This window comes from Chamaea fasciata, unplaced genomic scaffold, assembly GCF_029207755.1.
Source record: "Chamaea fasciata isolate MVZ Bird 193981 ecotype frontalis unplaced genomic scaffold, bChaFas1.0.hap1 SCAF_3, whole genome shotgun sequence".
Lineage (NCBI taxonomy): Eukaryota > Metazoa > Chordata > Aves > Passeriformes > Sylviidae > Chamaea > Chamaea fasciata.
In genome coordinates, this window is record NW_027094088.1 from 67,928,652 (window position 1) to 67,950,637 (window position 21,986).

Consider the following 21,986-nt stretch of genomic DNA (forward strand, 5'->3'; position numbering starts at 1 on the left):
GCTCTTTTTAGTTATTCTTTACAAGTCATGCCTTGTTGTCAGATGTTGGTCCAAGCTGCAGAGCTACAGTTTTTTCTCTTTCTGCTGGCAGTACTTTGGTAGTACTAGTTCAATATGTGTTGCTAAACGTGACTCCATCCTTTCAGTAATAAAGCCAAGGAGGATCCCATTAAACCCCGTTGTACATCACCAAAAAGCACAGGCCAGCTAAGTACTTCATAACCTGCATTTACTCCCTCCTCTTGTGAGTTTTCTTCTCTTGAGCAAAGTCTCTGTTTCAGCATGGACCCTGTCATTAATTCTTAGGAAACAGCTAACCTCTTTCTGTAATTTTTTCTCTAAGCGTTGACAGAAGGAGCCAGAGAGTTTCCAGCATGCCTTGCCCGGGCCTGGGAGCAGCAGCAGCTCTCAAGCTGTTCTCACCCCTCTGAACTGCTGTTGGCAGTACCCAGTCATAGGGATGTGGACCACAGGCTGCATCCACCCTAAAAGGTGCCTACTTCACAGTCAGACAGCAAGGCCTGATTATTTTGGTGGGGTTCTTGAAGAACTCGTGACAGATACTAATGCAGAGCCTTAAGTACTGTTGATTTCAGCCTGAGGGTGGGAATTGCTTCTTGTTAGAAAAAAATAGGCTTGTGTCATTTTCTCTAGAGCAGTAAGAGTGTCTGGAGAGGCTCTCATAGACAGAAAGCTGCCTCCTTGCTGTTCCCCTATGTAAAACAAGAAGAGTTTTCCCTGAACAAGGCAGGCAGATCCAGTCTGCAAAATGGCTTTGAAACAGTGTCCTATATTATCTCCATTTCTGCCTGGTTTGCTGCCATGTCTTTTGTTCCCTTTGGAAACCACCCAATGTATAGTTTTACATGACTAATTATTTGTTTGCATAGACAAGTATGTGACCTACTTCTGGCCAAATCTCTTCAGGCTCCTGATCCCTTGGAAATCCTATGATGACCTGTTTGCCTCTCAGTTTAAATCTCTCAGAACAGTTTTGCCCTCTTCACATGTTAAAAAAGCTGTGAAAACCTGCCTGACTGATATTGAGAAGTTTAGATTTTTAAATAAAAATCACTGGGTTTGAGGTGCAGAAACTTTGAGAAGAGTATAACACCAGGCCTGGCAGGGAGAGGAAGCATAGCTGTGGGTATGTCCTGCCCTTTTATTCATGGCAGAAATCACTTGCATTGAGGAAAAAGTGTCTGAGAAGGGAGAATTAGTTTGGCTTTTAAAATGCATTGCTGATGATCTGGAGATCTGAGTCATGTTTGCCTGGTTTCATCTCCTGGTGCGAGTATGGAGAAGTCACCCATCCTTCCCATAATTGAGGGCAATGGACAAAACTTCCTTCCCCTCACCTCTGAGTCAGGCTGAAGTCCTTCAGAGCTACAGAATTCCTTAAAAGAGAGACCCAAAGAGCTATAACTACAGGCATCATGTAGAAAGGTTTTCCTACTTTAATTAATATTTTTGTTCCATTCTTAAGGAGTAGGAAGGGATGCTTTTTTTGACCAAGTAGCACACAGTCAACTTACATTTCATTGCAATTAACCTGGCTTCCAAGCCAGGGTGAGCCTAAGACCTTTAATTTATTGAGGGAGAAACATGGTTTCTAATGCACCAATGGATTTTTTTTTTTAACTGGAATTCAGTTCTGGCTTGTTTAGTTAAGCTTCAGTTTGAGCAATGCTTGTTGGAGACCACAGTATCAGGAGGAAACGGTTGCCTCTGCTTGTTTCCCATGACCTATTACTTCAGCCTCCAAGGGGATGCATCTGGGGACTGCTCTGTTTATCTAGCTGACTACTGCTTCAGTGGGAATTTTGACACAGGAGGAAAGCTTGGCCAGCAGAGGGGAGGGGAACGGGGAGCACTCCAAACTGGCAGCTCCTGTGGGAGAAAGGAAATGTTTTTCCTTGCAAAATCTGAAGATTAAAGTCTCTGGTCACTCTACTCAGCAGTCATCCTTCTTTTGGCTTAAATGTGTTAGTACAGAGCTCATTGTTGGCGTGGGGAAGAGGTGGTTTTCTCCAGCTTTGCTTGATCTCTGACTCCCTTCCTCCACTGTCACTTTTGTCTCTGATTAAATATTTTGAAAGGAAACAGATGGGGATGCTTTGAGCCCCAGCAGACTAGAGTGCAGGATTCCTGAACCTGTGTGGGTATTACTGAGCCTGGTGGTAATGTTTTACTGACCGGTTTATTTTCTTTTGGGTTTGAACAAAGGAGGCCTGACTGCTCCTGATTTATGAGAGGTAAATAAAAAGCAGCTCGTTGTCTGCACTGCCATTTCTCAGCAATTGTCAGGAAGTAAAGAGACGGTCATGCCACTAATGATTTAAAGTGTGTGACTAGCAGTTATACACTGCCATTAAATAATACCAAAAAAAGAAAATTCTTGGCTTGTAATGAGCATTTGGCTCCTCTTGCTTTTAGAGGAAGTGAGTAATCAAAGGGGAAAAACATGCCTGGTTAAAGTGACGCCCATTTCAAAGGCTGCACTGGGGGACTGTATTGCAGTCTGTCCCATTGCTCCTTCTGGCTGATGCTGTTGCAACATCTTCCCCACATACACAGTGTCAGGCATGGAGTCTTGTTTCCTTCTACCAGTGCTGATGCTTGTGTCAGCCCTGTAAGGCAAGACTTAAAACTCTTGGTGTCCTACATGACAAAGAGAAACTTCCCATCACCTCCGGCAAAGGATTTCCCATGCAGTTCTGCTGTCCATACACTGATACGGTTCACAGTTATGTGGAGTTTTGGCCGAGCACATGGCATTTTTGTGGAGAGTGCCAGTGTTCCACGGACTCACTGGGTTAAAGTTGTTACTATTCTAAGCAGCAGCGGCAGCAGCTGATACAAATTTAAAATTTTCTCAATAAAAAAAAATTGCAGAGTTATTTTCCAGGCCATGTTTCTACTGCACACACTAGCAGCACTTGCAGTAGTGGCACTCGAAGCGCACATGAAAGAATAAGGATCTTCCTGATGCCTTCCAGACGAGTCAGAGCTATTTTGGGAGCTCTAGTACGTGTTTGTAAACTCTCAGATCATTTTTGCCTCCTTAACACTTAGAAGTAACTCCTTCCTGCCCTGCTTAAAATCAAGTGACGCTCCTTAGTTTGATTTCCTAGAAATAGGCAGGGATTTCCGCCCCCCCACTCCCGCTTCCAGGCTCTCTCCAGTCCCTTTGCAGGGACTTGTTCACCAGCTGATCAGACCTGTTTTGTTTGTGACTGACTGTACTGCAGGCTGTGGCATCCAGGGCTTTGTTCTCGCTCTTTACCTGCCGCTCCCTGAGCCAGCCCAGGGGAGGACAGGGGAAAGGACTCGTGGTTCTCAGCCAGCAGATCCCGGGGGGATCCCCGATCCCCTCCTGCAGAGGAGCCATCTGCCCTGCGATGAGGACCGCGGCCAGGTCAAGAGGAAGGGCGAGGGGACGGGGGCTGCAGGCAGAGAGGCGGAGGGACGTTCGGAGCCGCAGTCCCGCCCCTCGCCCCCCGCTTCCTGTGGAGGGGTCCGCCTGCGGAGCCTGCTCCTCATCGCTGATGTTTGCCAGGCTTGTAATTTCATGTTCGTTCTCACAGCACAAAAAATGTAATTGCACGGTCCCTCCCACACGGCACTCATCATCGCCTGCCTGCCGGGGCTGACTCGTTTCCTGTTTCATGCTTGCTTCAGCACTTCGTTTTTACCTTTTGCAGCTTTCCCTTTCCAGCCCCAGAAGCGATTCAATGCCACATTACATTCCCTGATTGTTAACCCAAGAAGTCCCCGAGTTTTTGGGTCTTGGAGCTTGGAGTCCTCCACTGGGTTTGGTTTTAAGGTACAAGAGGTAGCAGCTTTGTAGCATTTCCAGAAACAGAATCATTATCGAGCTGGCAGTGGCTCTGGGGCATGAATTTCAGAGGTTTCTACTTCATCAAGATTTAGATCTGAAAAGAAACCAAAGCTCTGAGGGATTTTTGCTTGCCTCAGAAGAAACCATGCTGAGAATTGTATCTCAAGGTCACTCAATCATCCCATCCCCCTCTGCTCCTTCTCATCATATGACCTGCTTGTAGCCAGCAAAGAATTAAAGCAGGGCCATGGATTGATTTTTCCCAAGGAAATCCTCCTGGGAGATAACCTGCGTGAATGCCTGGGCAGAGTCGGGCAGGGGTCCCTACAGCTCCAATGGCGCTGAGCCTCACAAAAATCCTCACAGGCTTGGGGGCCAGCTGCTCTAACCATAAATTGTATCAGCAGCTTTGGTTTCATGTGGTTACAAGCAGTGCAGAAACCCAAAAAAGGCTTTCCCTGGGCTTTAACGTTTTAAAAAAAAACGGGGACAGAGATAAAAGCTGCAGATTAGTACCTTGTTTGGGACAAAGACACATTATCCTGACCTGATGGATGCAGTGTGCTGTTGGTGTTCATGCATGGGGTTACTGATGTGCTGGTTTGTAATAAAACAGGTTCCAGCAACAAAAAGAGAGAAATCCCTCTTCCACTGACGCAAAATCTGCCTTCAGAGTAGGAGATGGGCTGCCTTGTCAGCTGGGGTAATTTGGCTTATCAGATTTATTAACATGCTTGTCAGTAATACACGTTTTATCTGATGCTGTTTAATTTGTTTGCAGCACAAAGTCAGTTTGTTTAATAAGCTTCTGAGGCCTGGGCAGAGAGAGGTAATAGGTTTTTTAATCAGTGTGTTGGGAAGAGAGTAAGCACAGGAACTGTGTGTCCATCAGGAGCCACACACACAGCATCCAGCCTGTGCTAACACTCCATGTAGCTACAGCAAGCAGGAGGCTTCAGGGCAGTGCTCAACACATTTGGTAATTTTTGTGCTTTTACAGCAGTGCACTGTCTCTGTCTCCAGTTCCAGGTATTGAATGAGAGACAACACACACAGCCCCATTCACGGAGCTGTGTGTGATCTCCTTGTGGTGAGGCAGTGCATGTGTTGTACCTGCAGGTGACCATCCTGGTGTGTTCTCCCTGGTCTCTGCTCCCCCTTCACTGACAGCTCTGCCGTGCTGGACTGCAGACTCTCTTGGACCATCTAGCCTCCAACATGTGTTGCAGGGCCAGAAAACCATGAAGCAGGGTTCTGCTAGCAAGCTCTCTGCCAACCTTGCATTTTTCTTCTCCCCATCTACCACTCCAAATCTGTCATCTGCACAAACTGCAGAACATGATTTTTTATATTAGTTGCTTTAGACAGAGAATCATCCACAGCAGGGGCAACACAAAGAAGTAATGAATAGCTGCCCTGTCATTGGAAAATCCTCAGCACAGACCATTCGTCTCTCCAGCAGTGCTCATCACACCCCAATGAGGATTGTACTGCTCTAGCTCTCAGGAAAAGGGATTTCCTGGAACTGATCCCCCTTCTCAGGGGCTTACCTTGCTTCTCATTTTCCTGTGGTTCGACAACATGCCACATACTCATCTCCCAGTGACACACTGGCAGTAGGTTGAGGAAGACAAAAATTCTGGCGGAGTTTGCCACAAAAGAGTCTGAAGAGATTTCCTTCCTCCAGAGATGAGTTGTAGGTGGTTGCTACCTTTGGATCTGAGTATGAAGCACAAGGGAATTAGAGCAGATTTGGCTACGTTTCTCAGAAAAACACAGCTGATTGAAGAAAACTGTTGAATAAAATGCGTGCAACATGTGAACAATCAAACTCCCCTGCATGGCCATCTCACACAGCACCAGCCAACGTCCAAGGCTTCAGGCTCCTGGCCAGCCTGGAGCTATTGCTTCAATCAGCTGGCACAGGCTGTGTGTACAATCTCAGCTGCACGTAGGAGAGAGCAGAAGGACATTAGCCCTCACGTTCAGGACTGCCTGCACAGGCTCATCTAAAGGCATGCACTGCAGGTCAGGGCAACCTGACCACCAGATACAGGCAGCTTGCAGTTTTTCCGGGGATTGGCACGGGCTGTAGAGCCCCAGGATCTCCCGGCAGCTGCAGAAGCCAGTTGCCAACCCCACGTGGCTGCTGGTGCTGCTGAAGCAGGGCCAGCTTCCAGGACAGAGGATCAAGTGGTGGCAGCTTCTGCTGCAAAGGACTCACACATCACAGCCAAGGTAAAAGGAGAGGATGAAGTTCTACGAACTAAGATTGGCCACACAAAGAAGTGTAAGTGAAGCAGATTGAGACCAAAGCCAAGCACCCCAGTTTAGTTCCTGCATGCATATCAACCAATGAAAATACGTAAGAGACAGATTTTAAAAAGTGAACAGGCATCCAAAAATCCTCTGGCATCTTTGCAGATCTAACCAGTGATGTGCTGATGCTTAACTAGACTTAAGTTCCTGCGTTCGGGCATTAGGTATCTGAAACTTTCTCTTACATCTTTTTTATCCATTAGCAGGACATTTTCAAGTCATTTAGCAGGACTTACTTGAGCAACTGCAATACTCCCTAGGAAAAAAAACGTTTTTGTACTAGAGTACTAGTCTCTCTTAGGATCATTTACATGTACAGCAGAAAAAATTTTAGCACATCGAAGCTTTACTAAGTAAGGAGATGAGAATTACAGTGTTTACTTTTTACTCTAAGTCCTGTCAGATTGGTGTGTATGGCAGAAGATACAGGACGTTGAGCCCTGAACGTGATGGCGGAACGATGCCAGGAAGGAACTCTAAACAGTGCCATGAGTTCACTCCCTGAGAGTGATTTGTCCACGTTGTTACATTTCACACTCCTCCTGAAAGCAAAGGGAACTTCTATGAGAGGGTGATGTGAAGTCGAAGGCAATCTGTTTCCAGATTCAAGAGTGTTTGTCACTAGGGATCCGCAATAAGCAATGCAACTCTTTTGCCTGTATGTTAATACAAGGCACCAGGGAAATGTCTGCATATTTTTTTGTACATACTATGAGTTAATTATTACCACAAGACTTTTCCTTAAAGTCGTACTGAAAATATTTTCCTTAAGAAAACAGTCAGTGATAGGAAAAGCAAATAAATCAGTGTTTAAAGACTTGTTATCTTACTATCCTTACTGCAACTGGCTCCTCCAAGCTCTGATGATGGATGAGCACATTAGAACTGCACGTATTTAAGGCACTACAGGCTTTTCAGTGCCAGGAGCTTAAAGTACACTGTCAAGTTATAAATCACAGGCCAAAGTTGTGCCCTGATATCAAGCACTCCAAGCAACTTGAATGGCAGTATTATTTCAGAGTCCTTGCATGTTTCTAATGAAATATTGGATTCGCTTTTAATTTTTGTTTTCACCATGTTTGTTTGTTTGCATTTTGCTCAGCTTGAGCAGGCAAACTGGGAGGTACATACCCAGCATACCTCAGTTCTGCCTCAATGTGCTAACTGTGTTTGATTTGCAAATATTCAAAACACCTTGGGAGAAATTATTTCTATTATATTTGGCTTATTTGTTTTTAAAACTGGGTGGTTGTTGTTGTTGGTTTTTTTCATTTTATAAAACTTCAAACTTGAGTTAAAATGTCTTATTCTTCTCTTGGGACGTGGGACAAACTGACCCCTTCCATGTTTAGTCTTTCCTGATGCCCTACGTGTTCTGCCTACCTGTCCTCTCTGACTGTACTCTGTGGAGCTGTTGGTTAACACTTTTCTGCAGCTGCTTCCTCCTGCATGTGTTGCAGAACACAAGAGTCACCTGTGACCTGCCGCTTTGGTTCTGTCTCTGTTCTGGTTAAGATTCATGTATTCTCTTTTAGGTGCAAAATTTCCCATTAAATGGACTGCGCCAGAAGCGGCTCTGTATGGAAGGTTCACAATAAAGTCAGATGTGTGGTCTTTTGGGATCCTACTGACAGAGCTGGTAACAAAAGGGAGAGTGCCATACCCAGGTAAGAAAAATGTCCTGCTTCACCTAGAAAAAGGAGTGGGAATGGGCCATATGTTTATACTGGAATGTTTATTTATATTCACTGAGCTCGAAGGAGAAAGGCTATAATGTGTAAGTTCTGTGGATGCTTAGAAACAGTTCTGACTCAAAGCCACGTGGTGATGGTCATGATAAAAATGACAAGGGGACAATTCAACAAATTCATTTTTACTGTTTTAATTGGGCTCAATTCAATTAATATAATTTCTAGACAACTAATGAAAGCAAGGTAAAATTATCATATTCTGGAGCAAATAGCTCTCCATAGTATCGCATTTACTTTAAGATACCAAGAGTTAAACTCCCACAGAGGCCCTGCTCCGTTTATTCTGTCAGTCTGGTTCATTGCAAGGTTTGATGACTGTCTGAATGTCTGGTACTATCAAACCTCTTTTTCATAAACTCTTAAATTTCAATCTTTTCTTTTGAGATGGATGGAAAGGAAAGAAAATAGTTCTGTAATGTGCAGACCAGAGCTCATGGCAGGGTCACAGCAGGGCCAGATTCTCTGCATGGGGGAACTGGAGGCCCCATGGCTCTTTGTTGAAACCCTGCCAAGTGTCCAATGGATTAAGATTTGTAGGAGGGGTGATTGGATCTGCATTCAGATTCAGATCCACATTCAATGCCTGAAGACTGTAGGCATTCAGGTGAAGAGGAAAGGGGTGAGGTGAAAGCCATGCGTTACATGGAAAGGAATTTAATCCCTTTTTCTCATCAGCACAGATATTAACAGCAGGGGATGCCCTGCATTTCAAGATGCTTCTAGCTGCATTTTCGGTCTTTTTATTAAAAAAAAAAAAATCTAAGTACTCAAGAGTCTGACTGTGTGCACTGCAGCTGATTTAATGGAAAGTTCCCTACAGCAGTTTCAATTATCCAATCTGTGCTGTGATCAAGCAGTCAGATCCATATATCAAACTGAGCAGGAGAAGCATCAAGGTGGAGTTCAGTTTATCCTGTGGTGTCTCACACCACTTCAGAAGACTGAACTCAGCAAAACTAATCTTCCAGACTTTTACCAGGAATTTCAAGTTTGCTAGCACCTAGCAGGCAGTAGCTGATATATGAGAAGAGAATAAGGGGACTGGAAGGCATCTCATGATCAGAAGGGAACTTTGGCATGATTAACAGGGAGCAGTTTAGCAAAGGTGTGGCTGTGACAACTGAATGAGGTAGCAGAAAATATAATGGCATGTTTCTGTGGAATGGATGAATCCCGCTGCCCAGCATTTCCCCATGTGGGGTGTTGCCTCCAGTCAGAGCAGCTGTGTCACCAGTCAGCACAAAAGTCTTCCTGCCATAAGGATTCCTGGTAGTGGTGTGAGAAAGCTATGATTTCTGCAGGTTTATTGAGGGTTTAAGCAGACATGGCATGCTGTGCAAAGGTCAAAGACAGAGAAAAAGATGTATAAGCTTTAGTTGATGCGGTGTTGCTCCCAGAGGGTGGGCAGTATTCCTAACTGGGCTGCAGGGATTCTCTAGTCACTGCCAGCAGAGTGGGTGCCTGGGGGCTGTCGCCTGGGGGCTGTCACCACCAGAGTTAAGGTGAAAATACCGTTCCATGCAAAAACAACCATTTAAGCCCTGTGTTTACTCACAAGTCTGTAAGTGAACACAGGGTTGGCCATGGCTGCAGAGGATGTCTGCACTTCGTAAATGTTTCTTTCCCTTGCCAAAGGAGGAGTCCACAGGATATGCATTTAAGTGCTTGCAATATATAACTTCTGGTAGGAGCCATGACAGTAATCTCAGGCATGGGCTGTGTCCTGAAATTCTGGACAGTTTTATTACGTGGCAGCTTGAGCACATCAAAGACAAGCAGCAAGATCTCTCCTCTTTCAGCACCGTCCTACCCGTTCATCCCTCACTACATAAAGCCCTCACATGCCAAAAGGCCTTCTGGCGCACTCTCCTCCACCTGCACTAGGAAGATACCAAGTAGCTGGAAGCAATTTTTTGTGTGTTATGTATCACTAAGGCAGCAATTTTCTGGACAGTCATCTACTGCCTTGGTTACACCTTGCCCATGCTCTATGCCAGGGCCATTCCTTCCCACCAGGACTCCCCTGTTGCTCATCTGGGAGGTGTTAACCATTCTTATGGTCACCATCACTCCCCTCTACCAGTTTTACATAAGGGCAACCTGGATCTTACATTTGAATGTCCAAAGTCTTTACAGATTTCAGTCCAGTCTCATTTCCCAGACCGTAAATGGAAAAGCTTTTATAGGCTGAGGCAGCAGTGGAGGGGAACTGGGGCCTTCTCAGAAGGATCTGTCTTTGCAAGGGGATTGAAAAGAGAGCTTGGACTTCCCAAAGTGACAAAGGCCTCCTGAGCTCCTTAGAAAAGACTCTCTTTTCCCCTGACTTAGAAAGGACCATCTATCTCCTACTTCATGCTGGGAAGAGAAAGGACCCTGTGAAGGACAAAGTTTCATGAATACCTATCCCTGTCTGAGATAGGGAGTAGGGGGTTCAGATGCACCCACAGGGCATTTCTTGTCATTATGGCATGGCTTGCATGAGGAAGAAAAATAGGATTCTATCACCCTGAGAGGCAAGACTCAGCCCTCTTCATCCAAGTAGACAACCCATAGGTGAGAGAGTGCAGTCTGTTGGCACTGCCAGCACTTTGGTACCCAAGATACGACACTGAAGAGTGTCAGCCTTGAAACAAAGAGGGTCATGGAACTGTCTGTCTGCTGTAATATCCAGTTTCTGAAATGGTTGTGGGCATGTTGTCCTGATGTTCCTGCTTACAGCAGGCTGGAGGAAGTGGAGAGAGGCCCTCAGACAAAGGGATTTCTCTCTTGCTTGACAAGTTCTTAGTGCCTGGAGAGATGATTTATAGCATACATCCCAGTCCTGGGGTGGTACCCATGCCTGCAGGACACCATACCTCATGCATTCCCATGTGAGGAACCAGGCATTGTTTTAAGCTTGTGTAGAAGGAGGGAAAAGCACAATGAGTAGAGTGGGGAAGGCAGGCAGTTTACAGGAGGGAAACAGACTGGGTGGAACAGAACTTGGCATTCTTTGTCCTACAGATTTCAACCAGTTCCTGTCCTGATGCCCCATTTTGGAAGAAAGGCTGGTGCAGTGGTGAGATATATGAGCAGTAAAGATTTTTCTGGTGGAGATAAAGATCAGTCTAGAGTTTATAATGAAGTCTTGCCCCAAACCCTATAGCTCCCACAGGCAAGACCAGCTCTTTGGAAGGTGTCCTCATGTTCATACATCAACCAAGCCTGTTTCTCTGGTCCACTAACTTATGCCCTTTTTTATGCTTTCTTATCCTTTTCACAAGGCAACAGATTAAAATAAGCAACTTTCACAGTCTTTCACACAGAGGTTCTATTTCTGCTATTACAGTGGAGAAATGAAAAATAGATAGGGCCAAAGGAGGCGCCAAGCTTAAGAAATAGTCTTCTTAGTGGACCTTTCTCAGTGTCAGTTTATTTTCTCTTTGACAAATGCCCTTCCCTAGCAGTAGTTGGAGAATTCATGAGTTTTTAACATGGTAGCTTTGGGATAGGCAAAAATCTCAGCCACATGAAACAAGCACCTCTGACCTTGCCCCTTCTGCTTTCTGCTGCACTGTCACATCAGGAGCATTTTCATTTTAACTCTAGTGTGACAGCCACCGTGATGCTACTCCCAGTGCTGCCTCTGGCCAGGCAGGTCTTTGAGTCTGGGCTCCAAGCAGCCCTGCAGCCTTTGTGCAGCTGTATTCAGCCTCCTAATCCCTGGGGGAAGCTGGGCCATGAGTCCCAAAGAGCATGTAATACCCAAGCCTGGGGCCAAGTACGTAACAGTGAGCAGCATAGGTAGGTGGGTGTAACATCATTGTGGATGGTAAATAAGAGGTCAAGAAAGATGTGTGCTCACCACATAGGATAGATAAGGTCAGGTGGGTTTATTTGTAAGCAAGGAAGCTCTGATCACAAATGCTGTAGTTCAAGGTTGCATCTATTCATCTGTTATACCAAGCAAATAATGACGTATTTTTAAAAACAAAACCAAAGCAAAAAACAGATATTGCTAGTCTAGTTTTGAGGATGAGATGCTGAGGGTTTTCAGGCTTTAATTTCTAAGTGAAGTGGCATGACTTCCGGAGTTTTAAAATTTGCTCCTCCTTTTCCACAGAAATAACTTGGTTTGCATTGCACTCGGTAAGAACAGCATTCAGAGGTTGTCTTCCCTTAGGAGCGGCTTTGCTGTTCCCTTCCATTAGTTTCATCACTGGTCTGAAAGCATTCAGTGGGTCTGGAAGGAGCATCGTTCTCAGTCTGTGTGTTGGGTTTGCATAGCCAAGCTATGATAGCTGGGGGAGGGGGGTGCCTGAGAAGAGGCTGTGACCTTGTGGGAGGCCCATGGAGAGAGGACGCCCTGCTGGAGCAGCCTGTCCTTGAAGGACCATGGAAGAGTGACCCACACATGCTGCAGCAGTTTGGGGAGGACTGTTGCCCGTGGGGTGGAGAGGTTCATGGGGAACTGTCTCCCATGTAGGGACCCTGTGCTGGAGCAGAGGAAGGACTCCTCTTCCTGAGCTGCAGGAGAAACAACCAGTGATGAGCTGACCATAACACCCATTCCCTGTCTCCCCAAACCACTGGGGAAGGAGCTAGAGCTGGAAGGAGGGAGGGGTGTGGATAAGGTGTTTTTAAGGTCTTATTTTACTTCTCATTATGCTGCTCTGATTTTGTTGGCAATAAATTCAACTGATCCCTCTAGTTCTAGCCTGTATTACCTGTGACATTGTTTGGTGAGTGATCTATCCCAGTCCTTAGCTCATGAACCCTTTGTTATATTTTCTCTTCCCTGTCCAGCTGTGGAGTGGAGTGAGGGAGAGGCTTTGGTGGGTGCTTGGCATCCAGCCAGGGTCAACCCACTACAGTCTAAGAGAAGAAAGCAATAATAAAGTAGCCTAAAACAATAGGTCTCCTCTCTGGACTTCACATGCCCCAAAGTAATCTGTATAGCTCATTAGTTTGGATGCAGGGACACTCCCTAGTGACAGTGATGTTTCCTGTCTTCTGGAAGAGCAGCATTACCTAGATCCATGCTATTTGCACATCTAATCAAGCTCCTAAGAGCACACCAAAGTACTTTCCAGTGTATTCTTTAGCCACACTTGGAAACTCGGCATCCTTTTTTGTCTCACAGTAACTCTTAAAGTAACTCCTAAAGTCACTGTAACTTAAAGTTCCTACAACTTTTCTTGGAAAAGCCGAGCAGTATTGCATTTCTGTCCCCAGTCTATATGGGCAGTAGATTTTTATTGTACTGAGCATTAGAGTGGCCATATCCTGTGGCATCCTGAGATTATTGAAGGTTTCACTAATAATGCTGGATGGTGGGAGGTTATTTGATTTTTGGTCTTCTCAGGGAATAAAAAGCTAATGGAAAAGCCATCTTTTGGGAACTGGATGTTTTCTTCTTGGCCAAATCGTAATTCTTGAAATATCATGAGCACAAGCTGATTTTTCATGGAATTCTACAATGATAGAATTGTCTAGGTTGGAAGGGACCTCTTAAACGTCATCTAGTCCAATCCTACAATAATCAGGGATATCTAATGTTACTCAGAGCTCTGTCCAGCCTGAACTTGAATGTTCCTAGGGATGGGGCATCCATGACCACTCTGGGCAACCTGCTCCAGTGTTCTGCCACCCTCGTTGTAAACTACCTTTTTTTCTTATACCTAATCCAAATTTAGTCTCCTTCAGTGTAAAACCATTATGCTTTGTCCTACCCAAACAGGTCCTCCTAACAAGCCCCCTTCAAGTACTGAAAGGCCACAATGAGGTTTCCCCAGAGCCTTCTCTTCTCCAGGCTGAGCAATCCCAATTTTCTCAGCCATTTCTCATTTCAGGGCCCTTCTTTGGACTAGCTCCAACAGGTCCATGTCCTTCCTGTGCTGGGACCCCAGAGCTGGATGAAGCACTGCAGGTGGGGTCTCACCAGAGCAGACCAGAGGGGCAAAATCCCCTCCCTTGCCCTGCTGGCCAGTCTGCTTTGGATGCAGCCCAGAACACATTTGGCTTTCTGTGCTGCAGGTGCCCATTGCAGCTCATGTCCAACCCCTCATCCACCAACACCCCCAAGTCCTTCTTGGCGGGGCTGCTCTCACTCTGCTCATCTTCCAGCCTGGATTGATAGCAGGTGTTGCCCCAGTAGTGGAATAGCTGTACCCAACAAAAGAATATTGCTGAGTATTTTATTTCGCAGATGTAAGGATTTTAGGATAAACTTTTAAGGGGTCTGAAAGCATACTGCAAGCAGAATGTCATTTATTATTTATTAAGAGTTGAAACTCTAGGGTATTCATTAAGAGAGAGGAGTTGTACAGACTGCTCAGATATTCTCTCTGTGATGTTAGAAGTGCGGATATGACAGACTTCTGCTATCAAAAGAGAAACACTAAAACTTGCAGGATAAGATAAGTAAGTCTATAGAATAGGTTTGTAAACATAAATAGGCTATTTAAGAGGTAAAATGTATACCTGAAGCACTGCTGTTTTAGAAGTCTGACTAGTAATCCAACTGATTTAGAAATAAAAGTCTTTGAAATTCTGTTTTTAAATTAACAGTTCATGTCAAAACTAACAGAATTTCTTTGGCAAATCCTAGGTGCTTCAGCCCTTTCTGGATATATGAATTCCAGTGAGGAACATGAGGATTACTTGCTTTAGTTTCATAACTGGGGTTTATTGTGAGGGAAGGGAAAGGGGAAAGGAGAAAGGGGAAGAGAAAAGAAGGGCATTTTCCTGGATTAAACTGTGATGAAAAAACCTGGCTTGACTCACTTTCCAGGGACAAAAAAATGACTATGATTTCAGACAGCAATGTCCCTTTCATGTTCTTTTTCCTACCTTTTTGTTAAACAAAGGGAAGTGAAGAGCTGTTTGTGTTTTTCTTCCCCCTTCTGTCTCCTCAGGGTTTTTCTTCCAGCACGCAGTTCGTTATCAGGTTTCAGAGTGTGCTTTGCAGCACTGAGTAAAGCACTGGATAAAAATACCAAACATTTGATATCTTAGAACAACAAATCAGTTGGGAAGGAGCTTTTCTGCTGTTGTTGCTTCCATCCATGTTGTACTTCAGGATGTACTGCCAAAATAAAAGCAAAGAATGCAGTTTGTTAGTGGTTAGGTATATATGAACAGATGAGTTACTGGTTGCAGTTACTTTCATAGCCTTTAATATCTACAGGAAGCGAAGCACAGCAGAAGTTCTCACCCCAAAACACAAGGTAATTCAGCTGATTCAAAGACAAGGATATGCAAAAAGGTGCAGATTTTTGTTCAAAACACAAATTTATAAAACTAATATTGAGAACACAACATGAACAAAAATACGCATTTTTTTCCTTGTAGTATTCTTGAAAACAGGAAAGCCAGAAAGTTTGGGTTGATGCTGCCTTGGGTTTGTGTCTAACAGACCAGTAGTGTTGTTTTGTAGTCTAATGAACAAGTGAAATATCTTTGGGAATGTTCTCGCTGGATAGTGGGAAACACCCAAATGTTTGTTCAGTGTGTTCTGGTTTGTTGTGAGCCTCTGTGACCTAACAACATCAGTTTGGAGTCAATAATATAGAACCATAAATCTGTGCAGAATCTGATGTCTGCAGAGGCTTGTTACTAGTCTGTTTTCATCATTTTGAAGACCTAACCATGGTCCACTTTAGGAGTCATTCAAAGTGTTTGTTCCTAGTTATAAACATCTAACACCAAAAATATGGTGGGTGGATGCAGCTGATAAATGAAACACAAGAAACCAGTGCTGAAGTCTTGGTCTGCAGGTTAGGGAATACTGTAAATCAGTAATCTAACCTTTGTTTTTGCAATTATCCCTGCAAAAGGGAGTGTTAAGGTGAGGCCTGTAAGAGTATGAGACAGTTTTCCAGAGAGGTTCCTCCATGCACAACAGGCAGCAAAAGAAACTTCTCCTTTCTTCTGTGCCTTCCCTGCAGTAAAACCCGTATATGGAATTAAACCAAGTACTCCTCTTGTTTGAAGATGGGAGTTGCTGCAGTAAGCTAAGCAGAACCATGCTGTGACCATGACATGGATAACTGAGAGCCTAAATATAAATACAAGGAATAAGTGGGGAGACCATGCCAGGGGTGCTTACAGTGGCAGGATAGGAATATGATCTTTGCCCAGACACTGCAAATGGATATCAGTAGGAGGAAATTACCCTGACAAGATAAGAGGAAAAGGGGGTTTGTAATCCTAACATGAGATGAGAATCTAGATATGGATGGTCAGGAAAGGCTGAATTTTGCAGATGTTTCTTTCTAAGCATCCTTAATAATTAAACACAGCCAGGACATGAGGATATAGGCTAAAGTCCAAATCCAAGGTTACAGCCAAGTTACCAGCCTAAACGCTATGTAGTGTAAGGATTTTATTCCCTGTCATGGCTTAACCAGAGCCAGTAACTTAAATACCACACAGACACTTGCTCACTCCCACGGCCGACCCCCAGGCCCCTCAAAGGTGGGATGGGGAGGAGAATCAGAAAAAAGGTAAAACCTTTTCTTCTTATCTTGACAGGGTAATATCCTCCTGCTGATATTCAAGAGGTTGAGATAATAACAGTTTAATAACTGAAACAAAATAAAATATAATAATAATTTTATTGGGAATGAAAAAGAGAGGCATATAAGCCAAGAAAAACAAATTATGCACAATACAGTTTCTCCCTGCTTCTTGTGCACCTCCTCACTGGCAGAGCATGAGAAACTGCAAAGTCCTTGACATAGGATAAACTCTGCTTATCAACAACTAAAACATCAGTGTGTTACCAACATTATTCTCATACTAAATCCAAAACACAGCATTGTACCAGCTACTAGGAAGAAAGTTAACTCTATTCCAGCCAAAACCAGACCTTTCTACAAGTCAAAGTGTAGAGTGGATAAATGAATCTGTATTGAAGAAGGTGATTGAATTATTCCTCACAAATAAATTTACAAAAAATACGAGGTTTTGGGTTCTGGAGTTGGGACAAGCAAACTCTTCAAAAGGACACCCTGCAAGAAGAAAGTGGAGGATTCCCAGGGAAGGATAGTGTCATGGAAGCCAGGAAGAGGCAGAAAGTGCAACATCAAAGTGCTGGTTTCTAGATTCAGTCATGGAGAAACTAAAAGTGTCCCTGCTGGTTCTCCTGCAGAGCTGCTTGCAGGACCTGCTAAGTCAGGAGAATGAATTCTGCAGATATTTTTCAGCAGGGGACTGGGGCAGGGCAAGCATAAAGTTTGCAGTCAGCATGCAGGCTTCCTCTGAAACACTTCTGCATGCCTGTGGTGCCAGTCTTACCCCTGGTACTGTTAAAAAGAGAACTGGGAGGGGGATGTAAACTAAAGCTGAGGGTGACTTGCGGTTAATGTTTGGTGAAAAGCACTTCGGCAGAGGAGTCAAGGGGTTACAGAGAAAAGAAAAAGTAGCAATGGGCCTGGCCTTATTCTCAGAGTCAAGCAAGATGAGTCACCATCCCTGGAGATATTTAAAAGTCTGTAGGTGTGGTGCTTAGGGACATGGTTCAGTGGTGGACTTGGCAGTGTTAGGTTAACAGTTGGACTCAGTGATCCTAAGGGCCTTTTCCAACCTAAATGTTTCTATGATTCTGTGAAGGTAATACAACTTCTTTTCTTTTGAGAGAGAAAGTGAGCTATGGTTCTTTGGTGGAGATGTTTTGCTTGGCATTTGACTTCTCCTGTGAGCAGCTTTGTTCTGTTTTAGTTTGGGAGCAGTCAAATATGATGGAAACTGTATTAACCAGCACAGATGGAGGGAGTGCAGGTCAGCAGCAATAATCTTCTGGGCTGACAGTGAAGGTAATGCTGCTGGACAACCCTGGTAGCCAGGAGTAGAAGAGTTTGTCTTCAAATCCCTGCAGCATGACCTCACAGAATGCTTTCAGAAAGGCCCATGGTTAGTGTGACGGTTTCAGAAATTCATCTTCATTTCTAGAATTTTGAATTTTCCATTTTTTGCAATGCATTTGATTTCCTTAAGCACATCACATATTACATTTCACGGTTCCTGCTGTCAGAGAGGAAGGCACCAAATCCTGCCCATTGTGAGTTAGCCAAGAGGGGGTAACCATGGGAGCAGTGTTCTGCTCATCACTGGATCCTAAAACCCGTTACTGAGAAAGAAAATAATCCAGGTTACCTTGCAGTAGATGCGGAGCTGAAACAGGACGTCAGTGTGGTTGTGTTTCACTTGTCTTAACCAAAAGAAATTAGTATGATTGCATAAACCACATGTATTGTAGATACAGTTATACTTGGTTAATTTTTCTGTAATTTACTGTAGATTTGTTTGCCCTTCACAGGCATGAATAACCGTGAAGTCTTGGAGCAAGTAGAACGAGGTTATCGGATGCCATGTCCTCAGGACTGTCCCATCTCCTTGCATGAGCTTATGATTCATTGCTGGAAAAAAGACCCAGAGGAGCGTCCAACTTTTGAATACTTACAGGGTTTTCTTGAAGACTACTTCACTGCAACAGAACCCCAGTACCAACCTGGTGACAACCTGTAAATCCCTGGTTTCCAGACACTGTCATGAATTACCAGGTGTTTCTCAGCCCTGTCCCACCTGCTCTCCACCTTCCAACTCAGCGATAGGCTTCTCCAGAGTGCAACATCTTCCAGCACTGCAGTGCACAGGAGGGGCTGAAGCTGGGAACTTCCACAGCCCTTGCCTATGACCACTTGTCCTAATAATCTGAATGTCCTGGATGAAAAGGAGAAAAACACTTGTTTTTTCTTAATCAAAGACTCCAAAACTGCATTGTATTGATGTTATGTAAACTGCAAAACCTCTGTTCATTGTAAATAGTAACTCAGTGCCAATAACTGATCCTAGTGCTTTCCTTTTTTTAAAATGAAAAACCTATGTGATTTTAACTAGTCTTCTCCTGATTCAACTAAAAGTATTATTTTCCAGAAGTGGCCTCTTTGTCTAAAACTTTTTTTTTTTTTTTCATGTTTTAACAAATAAAATCAGGACAGGTGTTTGGGTTTTTGCTTTTTTATATATAAAATATATATAATATATATACATACCTGTACATACAGTATATGGGTGCTATTGCAGAGGATGCTCATTTGGAATTGAATGAATCCTGCTGCAGCTGTACCCAGAAAGCGATAATTTTACTGCAGACATGAAAACACTGGTGGGATTCTGAAAGCCAGTGATCTAATTTTTGGCTTTTGCCAAGCATGATTTTTTTAAATTGGATTGCACTTTTTGTTTATGATTATGTACCTGTAGATGGTTGTAACTTTGCTCTTTCAGGAATCACGTGCTGTATTTACAGTAATGTTTCCAATGTTTGACAAGTGTGTGATGATTTGTTCTTGAAATTAAAACGAACATATTTAAAGCAAGAAAACTACACCATCACCGTTCGAACTGGAAAATTGAAACTGCAAGGACTTCTTGTATCAAAACATGTATACTGAAATGTTTCAAAAAGATTTATTAAGCAGTGTAACCACATTCAGATGGTCTTAAAATAATAGCATTTTAGCCATGTCCCCCTGCTAAACTGTTGGTCATGCAACTAGGATTTTTCTGTTTTATGTGTAACATTTTTCCATTGTAAAATAAGTGTGTTAAGTGTCCTGTACTGCTAATGAAATTACTTTCTCTGTGTCTGCAAGTTCTCCAGTGGAATTACTATGCACTTCTTTACATTTCATGGGGGATGCACAGAACAAAGTATTACCTTTTCAGTTGTCTGTACCAGCCTTGAATTACTTACGTTTAACCAAAAAACACACAAAAAAAATTCCTTTCTATTTCTATTGAGTTTTTAATACTGAGTTGCAAATTTTAAAGTCTTAATTACATTTTGTTATGGTTTATTCGCAAGTTTACATTTTAAAACTGTTTAACTTTCTTAATTTAGTAATTAAAAAAAAGAGCATTTTACATTTGGATAGTTGTTTTTTTGTTTAAACTGTGGAGCTAATGGTGGACATGAGATTAAAACCTTTTCAAGAAGGGGTGTCATGCCATTTGGGGCATCATATTTCATAGGAGTATGCAGACCAGTTACCTATGGGACATGATTTTCCAAATTATGAAGTCAATATGGTTTTAAATAGCTGGAGTTCAGCTGTAAGGAAGATGGCTGAATGCATAGCTAGTCTCTCATTTCTCTCTTCTACAGCAGTTTGTTCTTTATTAGTTCTGTTGCATTTAACATGAATGCTTTTACAAGTGTTGCAGGAAAAGACATTTTCTATGTCTTGTATTGCTGTTACTGCTTTAAAAGATTGTGGCCAACTAAGACTTCCTGACAGTTGAAACTTTTCTTTTTTTTAATTATTTAGTACTTAGATTGTGAATTCATATTCTGAAGATTCACACATTTTCTAAAGAGAAGCTTTCTTCATTTGTGAAAACTAACCCAATAATTAATTGAGATTCAGAGAACAAATTGTCATCATTGTTTTAGTATTTTCTATACAAAACTGACTAAAAATCCTCTTGCAAAGGAGGCTTCCACACTTAGTCTTTCTCAAAGTGTGAATTTATATGGCAATGTTGCTTGTTACCAGATTTCCATGATAAATTGGTTAACGTTTTACATGTAGAGTCTATAAGTAATGTTATGTACATTATATATTCAATGTTGCTGTACCTGTAGCTGTGGAGTACTGAAGAGGCCATGATCCTTGTTGGACTTCTAGCTTCCTCTTAGTACTTACAAAGCAAGTCGTGGCCCTCTTTTTTTTTCCCACAGCTACCCCCCTGCCTTAAAATATCATCCATGGAACTGAGGACTCCATAGTAACTCAGCGGGCTGGTGAAGCCAACACGTCACCTCCTCGGCCCAGAGCCCGGTGGCGAAGCGTGGCCATTCCGCCAAGTTCCTTAGCAGCCTTTGCTGTGCCACAAACTTAAGTGCAGTTTCCATCTGCAATGCGGGACGAGCCTAAGACGTTAGTTTGCTTATGTTTCTCCTTGGAAGTAAGACTCGGACGGGGCGTTGTTGGGGTTTTATGGCCTTTATTTCTGATTCTTGGGTTTGCTGTTTCTTGTATTGCATTCGGTCTCTGAGTACCACGTTGGTCTCTGCCGGATCTCTGCCTGCAGCTGGCTTGTGTGCAGACTGGTGCCACTGTTGAGTGGCAAATCCAGACCATTTCTCATCAGTAGCTCTTCTGCTTCTTTTTCTTAATGTTGGGAGTTTTGTTGTTTGGGTTTTTTAATCTCTCAAATAAAAACATTAGCAAAAAATTTAAACAAGGTTGTTAGGTTTTTTTGCTACAAATTAATAAAAGCCTTTTCTTAAGCACTGTGTGTACACCACAATAGTTGTGTGGTGGCTGTAAAAGTAGAATTTATGAGATTAGGAATCTTCTGTTCCTTCCGATATTTTTTTAATGTAAGACTAAATAAATTCCACCCAGATAAAAACAATTGGCCAAATGTTCCCCCCACCAGCTCACCTGATTCCATGGTGTGGTGGCTGAATTCCAGAGGAGGGCTTCTAGAAGACCTACCAGCAGGAGAAAGGACTCTGTGGGGTGACACAGGCATCTCTAAGCCAAGTTTAATCCAAGACCAGTCTCAGGAAAAGTGACAGGTGGAAATGGGACACTGCTGTGAAGGGATGGTTAGTATGGTTATTAGATTTCTGTGAGAAGGCAATTATGTGAGACTTGGTCGTCTTTGAAAAAGACAAAAGTTTGTCAAAGGCACCAACATGATATTCTTTGGCTTTTGTAAACAGTGCTCAGTGTAGTTCTGGGTGATGCTCTGTTTTGATTTAATAACCACTGTAGAAAAACAAAGTAAATACAAGACAGAAAAGTGATTAACTGCTAAAATTACAAGAATAATCACAAATGGAAAATCTGTCTCCAGTGTGAGTGTTTCTTCTGAAGCCTCTAGACTGAAAAGGACTTCCTGCAGCCCAAGAAGGCAGATTGCTAAATACCTCGATCTTGCCACATAACTTCAAGGTGAGTGGAAAGCTGCTCAAATTTATTTTAACGTGCACCATCCTTTTCTCAAGTGCTGCAATAAAAGACGGAGCACGCTAATGAATGCTACCATATTGTACCCAAGGGGTCTAAGGGCCTCAC

The 21,986-nt window shown here is 43.3% G+C and overlaps 1 protein-coding gene across 11 annotated transcripts in view; it reads left to right on the forward strand.

The window, feature by feature from the left end:
• FYN (FYN proto-oncogene, Src family tyrosine kinase) overlaps positions 1 to 21,697 on the forward strand; it is a 139,646-nt gene extending 117,949 nt beyond the window's left edge. For 7 of the 11 annotated variants that reach the window (XM_066179392.1, XM_066179391.1, XM_066179389.1 and 4 more), the window contains 2 exons: positions 7,696 to 7,827; positions 18,212 to 21,696. In XM_066179392.1, coding sequence (XP_066035489.1) covers positions 7,696 to 7,827; positions 18,212 to 18,420 — 341 coding nt within the window. In that variant the 3' untranslated portion in view covers positions 18,421 to 21,696. Of the gene's footprint in view, positions 1 to 7,695; positions 7,828 to 18,211 lie in introns of all 11 variants that reach the window. The other 4 variants (XM_066179396.1, XM_066179395.1, XM_066179393.1 and 1 more) reach the window with 1 other exon arrangement.
• The last annotated feature ends 289 nt before the right edge of the window (positions 21,698 to 21,986 follow it).